At 36.9% G+C, this 12,124-nt stretch overlaps 1 protein-coding gene across 3 annotated transcripts in view; it reads left to right on the top strand.

Annotated features, from left to right (window-relative positions):
* The window catches only part of CSMD3 (CUB and Sushi multiple domains 3), a 426,461-nt gene that overhangs the window by 340,142 nt on the left and 74,195 nt on the right, over positions 1 to 12,124 (top strand). For all 3 annotated transcript variants that reach the window (XM_078855831.1, XM_078855830.1, XM_078855832.1), the window contains exons 39-45: positions 554 to 623; positions 857 to 973; positions 1,265 to 1,474; positions 3,084 to 3,272; positions 5,874 to 6,051; positions 9,005 to 9,150; positions 11,680 to 11,760. In XM_078855831.1, coding sequence (XP_078711957.1) covers positions 554 to 623; positions 857 to 973; positions 1,265 to 1,474; positions 3,084 to 3,272; positions 5,874 to 6,051; positions 9,005 to 9,150; positions 11,680 to 11,760 — 991 coding nt within the window. The remainder of the gene's footprint in view (positions 1 to 553; positions 624 to 856; positions 974 to 1,264; positions 1,475 to 3,083; positions 3,273 to 5,873; positions 6,052 to 9,004; positions 9,151 to 11,679; positions 11,761 to 12,124) is intronic.

Below are 12,124 nucleotides of genomic sequence, written 5' to 3'. Positions count from 1 at the left end.
CCCGAGGAGATGAAGTGATGAAATCGGCTCATGTGCGGGAGTTAATTGTTACTCCACCAGACAGTGAGAGATGGTGATGCCTTGGGAAGTTATAAATTCAGCAGTGGATACCTGATGACGATGAATCACATAAACAATACCAAACTGAATAATGTCAGCCTTAGTAAAGAGATACTATTTTCATGAATAACCCCATCGTATTTTACTTAAAATGCAAATAGAAATCGCCCGACAAAATACGGATGGCTGAAGAAACATGCACATTATATTTTTTCCGCCTGAGGACGACCGCTTGTGTTGCGATCAAAATGTCGTGATTTATTTTATTTTTCTACCTACGTGACTTTACCGAACGAACCAAAGAGTATGGATTCCTGCAGTCACGAAAGCTTCAAATCAAGAATGCACATTCAAAGCTAACTTTTTGAAATCACATAATTACTTTATTTCCCCTCTGCTCCCTATTTGCTTACATTTCCCTTAATGTTCCTGGAAAGCTATTTCCCAGTGATCTAATGTGTTGATTTTCCTTGTCCTGTTTCACGCTGTCCAGGGGCATTCGTTCATTTCCTGCATGCCTGGCCCGGTCCGGCGTTGGAACTATGCCCCTCCTCTGTGTATTGGTCAGTCCTCCTTTGAAAGCATTTAAAGCTGCTTGTTTTGCTGCATGGGTTGTTTTTTTTTAAACAGTAAACAAAATACTGGCAGCTCAAACACATTTAGCCAACAACGATAAATCTGATTCTTTTTGTTTCAAAGAAAAAAAAAGTTTGCTTAATTACACACAAAATGAAAAGTTTTCCATTTCAGCGACTAGCGATTAAAGTTGATTTAACGATGCTTGTGTTAATTTCAGCTCGCTGTGGCGGAACGTTTGATGACTTTAATGGTGTCGTCTTAAGTCCTGGTTTCCCTGGGAATTACCCCTCCAACCTTGATTGCACATGGAAAATTAACCTGCCCATTGGCTTTGGTGAGTGCTTTAAGAATGAATGAACGCTTATAATTTTGCAAACATTTTAACAATGTATCACTTTTCAAGCAAACGTTTAAAATAATACCTTCATTTTCAACAGCTAATTATTTCATAAAACATTAGTTAATCTAAAAAGTATTGTTTGGAAGTGTTTTTTGTATTAGGAAATATGCACATACATTTTTTATTGAATTGTTGTTTTACACAAGAATGTAATGGATGTTCTGCTGCTGATAATAATAATCAATTTCCCTTCTCCTTTGACATGTGCTGTGCATATGATCATAGGAATCTACTTCACATTTCTCAACTTCTCCACTGAACCCATTCATGATTACCTGGAGATTAAAAGTGGTCCTGCTGAGGCTGGCACAGTCATCGGCCGCTTCAGCGGTCCCTTACTCCCGGCCTCTCTTATTAGCACAATGCATGTGACAACGCTGTACTTCCACAGTGATTATTCCCAGAACAAGCAAGGCTTCAAGATCAGTTATGAAGGTAATATCAGTGATACTTAGACACACATGTGGAATAAGTTTACAGGTTGTGATTCATAATTGGATTGTCGGGGTCAGATCACATATGTAAAAATGTGTGTCGTAAATCCTCCTCCGTCCGATACAACCAATTATAAAGTTGTCACGTGAACAAACGTGACGATTTATTACTTCTTCAGCAGCAGTGGTTGTGTAATGTCACAATATTTAACGATTGGTGATGATGTTCCGTTGATCATTACAACATTATCAGGCAGTTGTCAGATGTGTGAAAATATCCTCCAGACTTGGGCCTTAAATATGGGGTGTGATGTCACCAATGTGCACCCACAAGGGAAGTACTTTGGGTAATTCAACATAATAGACAAAGTTAATTAGTTGAACAAGATGGCTGTTAGATTATAATATATTATGTTGGATATGCTAATGAGGTGCACATTTATGTAGTGATACTGGTCAATCATAGATAATTAGGAATACTAAATGGTGAGTAATATTATAATACTGCTATGTTAGTTTCAAATAACGCAAATACACTTTGTTGTGAGATTGCTCTCCAACACACTGGTGTGCTGCAGCAGTAATAAATTGGCACTTTTATTCAACGCAATAACTTTATTAATTTCCTCTATCGGGTGTAGGAGGGTTTTACGATGCACATTGTACTCACGCGACCTGACCCCAAAAATGTATTATCAATCAAAATATTGGTCGCAAAAGCCTACGTGTTCAATGTTTACAGGTTGTTCATGAAAGTAAAAATGTAATGTTCCAGTCCTGCAATTGCATACTCATGTTACTGCTGGGGCAGGGGCCTCCACTAGAGGGAGCTGTAGAGATCAGCTCTAGAGGGTATTTAGCCTCCTCCTCCATGCTGGCTCGACATTTAGGCTTACCCACACTTTACCCCACCACACGTGACCTGCTGATCGCCTTACCAGTGGTGCACCCATTGAGGCTGCTCGGTGGACAGAGGCGGTAGGGTTTTAAGAACAATTACCCCCCCCCCCCCCATTGTTTCAATTGCAGCGTCAGCAAACACTAAATTACAAGTCTATTGTGCTAACCATTCCACCACGGCGGCTGTTTCTATAAAGGTGACCACAGTTTAAACTGTGGGCTTGTGTGAAACAACAAAGTGTATTCCGATCAACAACATATTGAGTAATCCGCACTAGCACATAACAAAACATTCAAAAAACCTCAAATGTATTTCATAATTGAAGAATTATACTGTTATGAGGTCATCCTGAGTGTGATAACCGTTGACTTTACAAGTTATTAAGGTGCTCAATAAGGAAATAGACTACATACCCAGGTTTTAGAGGGATGAGACTTGTGATAAATGCTTCATACCACCAAGTGACCGAAATGGAACTCCTGCCTACTTGTCATTCTTTAATAATGGATGATTATTTTATTAACGCACTTTGTAATGTTGTGGTGCAACAGTTCTCCGAATTAAAGCACAACAGGCAGTTTACTAATTGCATTTTAAAATCCTGGGCTGTTGTTGCTCATCAATGCAATACATATTGCACCAAAACAATTTGCAATGAAGCGGCATTAATTAACACGTGTTGTTCCCCCCCCCTCCACTTTCATTGCAGCATATGAGCTTCAGAATTGTCCAGATCCGAGACCTTTTACAAATGGATATGTGGTTGGTAGCAACTTTGGAGTTGGCCAGTCAATTTCATTTGAATGTTTTCCTGGCTATGTGCTGATTGGTAGTGCAGTTCTTACTTGTCAGCATGGCCACAGCAGACACTGGAGCTATCCTATACCCTCTTGTGAAGGTGAGGACGTCACCGTTGTGTATTTGTACACGTCGCTTCATGCCGTGCTTCATGTTGCCATTTGGTAACTGTCATTGAGTGACACGCATCAACGGGTGTGGGTCCTTTGTTCAATAGCTCATTGCATTTTCAACAGGTGACCGAATACTTTTGAAAGATATTGCTGCATATCATACAGAGGAAAGCATTCAACGATTGAATAACTGGATTGAGATTGTCAGGATACAGGGAGAGGCTTTGAATTAAAAAGCAGTTTTCCAAGGAACGCTTCAGTCTTATTTTAGTGGCGTTTCTATAAATTGAGCATCCTCTTTAATGACCAATGTCTTTTTAAATCTTTTTCTAAACGTGCCTATTGTATTTGATGCACTGAGCATTGCCTGGCACCTGTATTCACAAACATCATAAATGAGAGGAAGCTGGGAATCGAGGCCAACGTATAATTTTTTTCACACATGTCCACTCTGTATTTTGTAAACTTTTTTACGGCAGTCATTCTATACAATTATTTAAGTTTCTGTAAAGCTCTTATTGCTAGTTGCATAAGCAGACGAATGGTGCAATACAAATAATTAGGAGTCTTGTTGCAGTGTGATATTTTGTTTTATTATAGTTGATTAAAATTGCATACAAATATTTAGTATTTGTGTAATTTCAAGATAACGTATGTAACTAGAGTGTACATCATTTGCAATACTGGGAAGCTTTGAACTGTCCATTATTAATGAATCCTTAAAAGTACTGTTGGAAGCCTTCTGCACAGTATTATTTATTAAAATATATTCAGTGTTCGTTATTTAATTAGATTTTTATAACTTTTAATTCATTAGGAGTTTTAAAGTATGCAATTTCTATTAGACTAATTACTGTATCGAGAAACAAAAACACATCCTTGCAGTTGTATGCCTACTAGTAATCATATTTGTTTTTTTCATTTTAGACTTTATTTGCTCTTGCATCTAGTTTTTTTTCTATTTTGGTATTTTACAGCATTTCATTCTTTGTCATTGATGCTTGAAATATAATAACTCATTTAAGAGTTTCGTATGCATAAACCCAGTCAATTTTTAATAATTAATGAGACAATTCAATGTTTTGCCCAATAACTAAGTTATTTGTATGTAATATTAAGTTGTGTAAATCTAAACCTTTAAACTAATTTAAGCACGTAAAAAAATGTGCCTATTTGTTGATATTAATTGTTTTTTCTTTGCATTTTATCATCAGCCAAGTACCATTTTATGTACACACGCAAGGCATGACATGTAATATGTTGATCTTGCCAAATACCATATTTTATCGTATGCCATATTTCATGCTCATTACCCAGTCGAAGGGCCTGAAGAAAGATCTAACTGTATGCAAACATGCTTTGTTGAAGTCTCTTCTCAAGACATTGTGATAGAAACTTGTATATAAATATCAGAGGAGCTACTTGGCCATCGTTGTACAAACAATTTGCAAAGCGATGCCCATTTTCGTACGAAAAAAAACCCCGAAAATTCCCATAACATATATTATGCTGCACTAAAAGCACACCCTTTCCGCCACATCGCGTGCCAAAATTGCGGAATGGACAAAAGTAGTCAAGTGGTTAGGGTGGGGCCAGCGACGATGGAAACTGCAAATATGTGGAAACGCTTTAACTTGTTTGTATATGTTGAACTTATTTCACACTGTACGTAGCCAACCGTGCTAAATCGGAGGTGCGGACTTTGTGCGAGATTACATAGAGCACATACTTTGGAGACGGTGACTTTTACGGGGAGCTCTTGAGAGGGCATGGTGGCCGATTCCACACAAATTAATTTGCTCGTTTGTCACCTCCATCTGGCAACCATTTTGCCTGCAACGCAACATGAATTGCGCCTAAAGTGTCCGCACGCTCATGTCTGCAATTGCAACAACTGAAATGGTTGCTAGAAGCGGAACATTTTCAGGATTATATTGAATTGAAAGTAATGCTCTACCTTTGCATCATATGCTGTTGGTATTACATTGCAACAATACTCCAGTGTTGGAAATTGCATTCATAGAATGCGTTGTATTTAAAATGCATTCGCATTACCTCTGCTTAGATGCAGATTAGTAATATGGTTTATTTGGCTCTAATTCCATGCAGTTTTTGCTCTGATTTGTGCTGCATCATGAAATCCATCAACTTGGTTTATGCGTTTTGACATGAAATTAACTCAAGTGTGAGCATGCTAATAAATGTACAAATTATTTATATAATATTTAATTAAACTGGGCATTCGGAGTCGCCTTGAATTGCTCACAATGTTCACAATGCGCAACTTTGGCATGCTTTGAATTATTTTTAAACAACTAGACGATACTAATTAGTTGTCATTGAAGAGATGTATTATTGTCTTTTGCTGCACATTGTAGTGCAATCCATTACTGGCCATATTAATGAGATGCAGTGTTTTATTGTATTTTATATTTACTTAATAGTTTACAAGGATGAAAAACATATCCATAAATTACCACATTTCTTCATGCATGGTGAAATATATTGTATTTATATAACACACACACTCGTGTACGGCCATTAAAACCGCCTCACGTATCTTTGTCTCTTTTCGTTTTTACTTAAAGCTCCCTGTGGCGGCAACGTAACGGGACTGAGCGGCACTGTTTACTCGCCTGGGTTTCCAAACGAATACCCAAACTTCCAGGACTGCTATTGGCTCATCATGGTTCCCCCAGGGAACGGCATCTTTCTCAATTTCACCGTTTTACAGACGGAGCCCGTCTACGACTTCATCACTGTGTGGTACTGGTGCAGTGCACGGCTCACTCACACACACACATAAAAGCACTGAGGTTACTAAAAACGACCAAAAAAAGTATTTTTTTATTTTACCAGGTAAGGCCCACTGAGCTATAAAGCTCTCTTTTTCAAAAGTGACCTGGCCACAAATGATAGCTCAAAAAAGTAGCTTATCTTGTGGAAATGTATCGCCGCCAAATACTCTAAACGCATGTTTCTAAATGTGGAGGGAAAACCGGAGGACCCAGATAAAAAATCCACGCGACCACGTGGAGAACATTCAAACTTCAAATGTACAGGTGTTAGGGTCAGGATCGAACCAACGACATCCTGCTTATCAGACGAGGAGGTTAATAGCTTGTCACGATGTATCATCATTGGGCAATCATTACACATAATACATTTTTGACAGCATTTGAATAGAGAATTGTTAGAGTAAGAAAAGGTCATGGCAAAAGTATGCTTAATTTCACACAGTGTAAATTAAATTTCCAAATGTAATGTTGAGGTTGGTGTTTAAAGGTGCACATTGTATTTTATTCAGCAGTAGTCTTGCTGAATGCCTTTTACCCTTCACTTCTTCCTTGCCAAAACAGGCATATTTTTTTTAAAGTACAGAACTGCTGTTCATTTGTTTTGTTTAAGGATAATTCATAGGTTTTTTGCAAGTCATTCATTATTTCAGGAAAGTATGTGTTTATGCAATTATTGTTCAATTTGTTTACTCTCTGTGAAGCTTTTCCAAAAAGTTATTTACTCTCCAAGTTAACGTCTGAATACTTACATTTTTAGGCAGTAACAACATTGAAAGACAGGAGCTATCATCATGTTGCTCACAGTCGGCATTATATAATGTTACTCGTAACATGAACTGACATTTCCAAAGTTTTATTCAATTATTTACGTCCACTGCCTTTATTCGTTCATAACGTAAAGAGTAAAATGGTAAAATCTTAATATAAATAATTCAAGCTGAATGTGGTATCAGCACCACACCACCTGTCATTGCAAATGTAAGGCACCGCTTAGTCATACCGACAAATTAAATTGAACCCCTATTTGCAAGATTATCAGATTGTTATATTACATTTGGCATTTGATTGCTTGACCTCTTAGAGTTTAAGGTATAATTGTAAACTGTGATTGGACAAATGTAACAGTTCAAACTCTGCCTCGCATGTTCTATGTGCCACTGTTTGATTTTAGCGACACGTTAACAAAAGTCTAATGTCTTTGGAAACCACGTGTGAAAGTTAACACGCCCTCATTTAGAAAAAAAAAATCCTTTCATAATATTACTAAACTATATAGGCGTATAGCAATCATTTTCAAAATTTTCTGTATCATTAACTTTGTTTTGTAAATTTATGTGAAATGCTCAACCGTTTGTCATTATGATACAAACATCTACATCGGTACAAAACTACATTACTTTGTTCCACAATATATCTCATTCATGGGAATAATACATTAATCACAACACAAAAATCTGTTTCACCACCACAAAAGAAAAATCAGAGCTATGAAGTGCCTATAGGTATCTGAATTTTTTTTTCACTGTGTCAGCATCACTTGTCTGTGAACTCATCTGGTGTGCTTTCCCTGGCCTTCTCGCAGTGATGCGATCAACTGCATTGTTGGGCACTCACGGTCCAGCGCAGCGTTATTAACCCTGTGAACGGAATGAGTGACGCCAGTGATGGCCATGAGTGGATGCGAATCATCGAGTGTGACGATGATTACCCATTCAAGACCACTCGATATTAGGAAACCACTGGAGCTATACACTTTTAGATTTAGATTGAAAACGTATTTCTTTAGAACTGAATTTTGTATTTAGTTTGTTGCCCTTCTCCCACACCTCCAAATAGCATGGTTGGTTATGTTCGGGGAAAAGAAGTTCAACATAAATAGCCGATGTAATTGGTCCTTCATGAACAGAGTTGGGCCTGGTCAAACACAGGTACGACAAAATGTGTGCAGAATGTATTATGCACTGTGCTGGTGAATTGCGGGTAAAAAATATATGTATACAAAAGTTAGTCTCTCTTTAAAAAGATATCATTAAAGGTAATGTATCTTATTTTTAGTCCTGTAAGTCAGCCTATGGCAGGGTTAGTTAATGGGTCACACTCTGGCTGTGAGACGCAGAAAGTTGAAATCCAGCGATAGTATGCCTGCATCAACAAATGCTACTGGAAAACATGTCCAGAATTCCTATTGGCTCATGGGCCTAATAGTTAACTTCCACAACAATTATAAATCATCCCTGAACCAAGGAATACGATGAACAGCCCAGGGTGGCTCGTTTCTGGTCCCAGAGCTTCATGGGCCGCATGGTTCGATGCACTTATGTACTCACTCAATCTCTCACTTTCACTCCTGGTAAGGCTACCATGGGAATCCAAACCCAATTGCTCTGTTCTGTAACCAGACCAGGCTTACACTTAAGCAGTCATGGAAATTCAGCATGATTTATGTTTTTCTTCAAGGAAAAGACTCTTTTTGGAAAATAACATATTTTAAACAGTACTTTCAAAACAGTTAGCAATCTATAATATTTAGATTCAACTCTCATATCTAGTAGCCAAGATCCGTCAAAACTCAAAGTTAACCTCAGCTCGGTGGGAAATCACTCCTCTCTTACCTCCACAATATGGATCTCCCTTCATCCATCCATGCTGTCGACTCCTTGTGGACAAATCAAGTCTAGGCTCAACATCTCCATGTTCTCTCCTGTCAATAACTAACTCTCTTCTCTAGAATATATACATGACACGCATATTTGCACATATTTGTTATTTTATACATGTCGTACACGTCACACTATTGTTGTCACTTTTTATAATTATATAATTGTATTTAGTCACTGTATGATTCTAAATGGTATCATAAGAGGCTACAGATGGATTGAACATGTTTTCCCTTTTTTTTTTACTGTGGACAAATCTTGCAGGGATGGACCAGACCAGAGGGCTCCACAGCTTGGCCTGTTCAGTGGCAACACTGCAATGGAGTCACTGTATAGCACATCAGACAAGATCCTTGTCAAGTTCCACAGTGACTTCTCAACCAGTGGCCTCTTCATAATTAACTTCTCAGGTGAATCAACATGACGGGCGCATAGTAATCCACAGCAGTACAGAAGCACAGTGATGTGATGTTTTGTTTGTTGTCCTTGTGTTTCACATACAAAGACGGTGACCGCATCGCGCGCTTCGGATGTGCTTCTGCGGCCGTCTGGAACGCTCTTCCTTCTGATATTAGGAAGCCAGTGGAGCTATGCACTTTTAAATCTAGATTGCAAACTCATTCCTTTAGAACTGATTTGTGTGTTTAGTTTGTTGTCCTTCCCCCACACCTCTGATTAGCAGTGTTGGCTACGTCCGGTGAGAAAGAAGTGCACCATACATACAAACATGTTTAGGAAATTACCTTTTCAACTTTGTGATGCAAAAGTACACAAATGCTTTTCATATCTTCATTGTGTGGGTATGTGTTTATACAACTAACTTATTTATTATGTTATTGCAAATTGGTTTAAGTAAAATATGTGGTGCATTGAAAAAATAGGTGTACGACATTGTTCGGACCTTTTTCCCTGCATTGTCTCACGAATTTATTATTGTTCTTTCACTGTTTAATCGCATTGATTTTAAGCCTTCATTATATTGTTTGAGGCAATATAAAAAGAAAAACGTTATTTTAATTGTTATTGGACGGTTTTATTGAGCTAAAATAAGCAAATTTTCACATTCTATCCAGACGATTAAGGTTTAATCTTGCTGATATAACACTTGCTGTTGTGGAAGCCATCCTACTCAGTACACTTCATTGACTATGTATAGAGGTTATTATCAAATGTACATATGTTTCATTTTCATACCAATGTTCAAAATGTCACCACTGTTTAATTAAGTCGAATGTAGTGGGTTCAGTCATACTTCTTAAAGATGTTTAACTATTTGACATTTATTTTCAAATTTCACAACTTGAGTAATTACAATTACTCAGTATTATAGTGATCACTTAGTTTTAGTTTCAGATGTAACCCTATAAACGTATTGACATATGGTATTTTTTTACCTCAAAATATGTCAATCTCATTCCCACAATTATACACTTTCTATCATGAGATAATGTAACCGTTGCTTCTTAGCATGAGCGCTAATAGGGTCATGTTTTATTTTGCATTGTGAAATAATATCACGTAATTGTTTTTATAATAGACGCCTTGTCTTTCTTTTTAAACTAATGTTGCATTATAACACAATGTAAATGTGTGTGTTTATACACACATACTTTTACGTGTTTTTAAAAAATGTTTAACGTATTTAGATGGATCCTGTAGTGTCCAGATGTTGCAGCAATAAATGCATAATGAATGAATTGAGAGTGCTTGATGTGTCTCTTGGCACCAGGCTGCTGGGCAGCTCTTAACTGTACAGAAGTAGCAATCACACTGCCTAAACTGCAGCGTCTGTCACCTATTCAATAAAATCATAACGTTTTATCTTCCACAAAAGCTATAAATCAAACTGCCTCTACTCTTTAATCTATTTTAATAACATTTTAATCTTCCCAGGACTCTAGCGGAAGTCTGGGAACCCCCTAAAACTTCAGTGAAAGGTTATTTAAAAGCAATTTTCCATTATAGCTGTATGAAGGATCAGATTTAAAACTTCGCTGATCTTTCCTGCTTCTTGAATATTAGATGGAGTGAAGTGAAAAGAGAAAGTGCTAGATCTTGTTATTTTTGATACTTCAACAGAGAACTAGTTTTCAATAGCTTTGTCACACTGGAGATAATCCATTATAATCCTGTAGGGTGAAAGTAGGGCCTTTTCAATCAGCCCGATATCCAATGAACTTCAACTCCTCCACCATGTTGTTAAGACTGAGTGTTACCTTAAAGAACCCCGATAGTTTACTGCGTTTAAAGAAGTGGTTGAATTTCACGTGGAAAGCAAATAAACCATCAATACATTGTAAATGTCAATATATACGTGCTGAGCTATATCGATAAACTTAAATCTGCAGCACAATCCATTACACAATTATATCTGTGTTGAAAGAAGAATTAATAGTATATGTTTTTAAAATATAACAGTCAATGTTAGGCTTCTGTATAGTGCTCACATAATTGCTGAACACGGTGTGTGTCTTAGTGTTTTATTACACAGTATATTTGTAATATGCTTGTAATATACTGGGTAATTTGTAATATACTGTGAGAAGTGTGTGTATGTTTTATTTTTTATAAATATTGTTCTGCTAACAATTTGCATTTACTTAAAAAGAATACAGTCGCCATAATAAAATGAACAGCTTTATAAATATATATATAATGGTTAAACTAATTTTGTGAGCAAAAAACATAAAAACGATTTAGTTATATATATAACAAGATACATCATTAACGATGTGTTACATACTTTGGATTGGTACATTAAAAAACCCATCATATTTACTAATTAACCCCAATGTGCCATTTGACCTTGCATGTTTTATTTAAAGTGGCGTAAATTGAATGGTGTGAATTTTTGAAACGGACTATTTAAAACTCTGGTCGCATCCTTGTTTGAGATTTCTATTATACCACTGCTTTTGTTTTTCTATCGGTGTGTGCAGCATACCAGCTCCAGTCTTGCCAGCTGCCGCCTTTGGTGGCCAATGCTGAGATCCTGATGGAAGATGAGACATTTGAAATTGGTAAATGAGCTCAACCTACTTGATGAGTCACTGCCATTGACTGATAAAAATATAAATCTGCAGAGTGCAAATTTTAAATTGATTAATTTACCACCACTAATAGTGTGTGCGTGTACCAGTAATTGGCTAAGAACTATCGTTTTGTGGAGTTTTTTTCTTTATATATTTTTTTCACTGTTTTGTAAAGCTTATATACATGATTATCCTGTTTAACATTCATACATATGCACCTAACTTCCTCTTCTCCACCTCCTACACTCTTGAATTATCTCAGTTCTTCAATAGATGCATTGGTTAGTTGATCTAAGTTTAACTGCATATAATTTTTATTGCATATCTAAAGTTTTTACACTTACTCTCCAAC

The sequence above is a fragment of the Lampetra fluviatilis genome, chromosome 4 (assembly GCF_964198595.1).
Source record: "Lampetra fluviatilis chromosome 4, kcLamFluv1.1, whole genome shotgun sequence".
NCBI classification, from domain to species: Eukaryota; Metazoa; Chordata; class Hyperoartia; order Petromyzontiformes; family Petromyzontidae; genus Lampetra; species Lampetra fluviatilis.
This window is presented reverse-complemented; position numbering and strand designations above follow the sequence as displayed.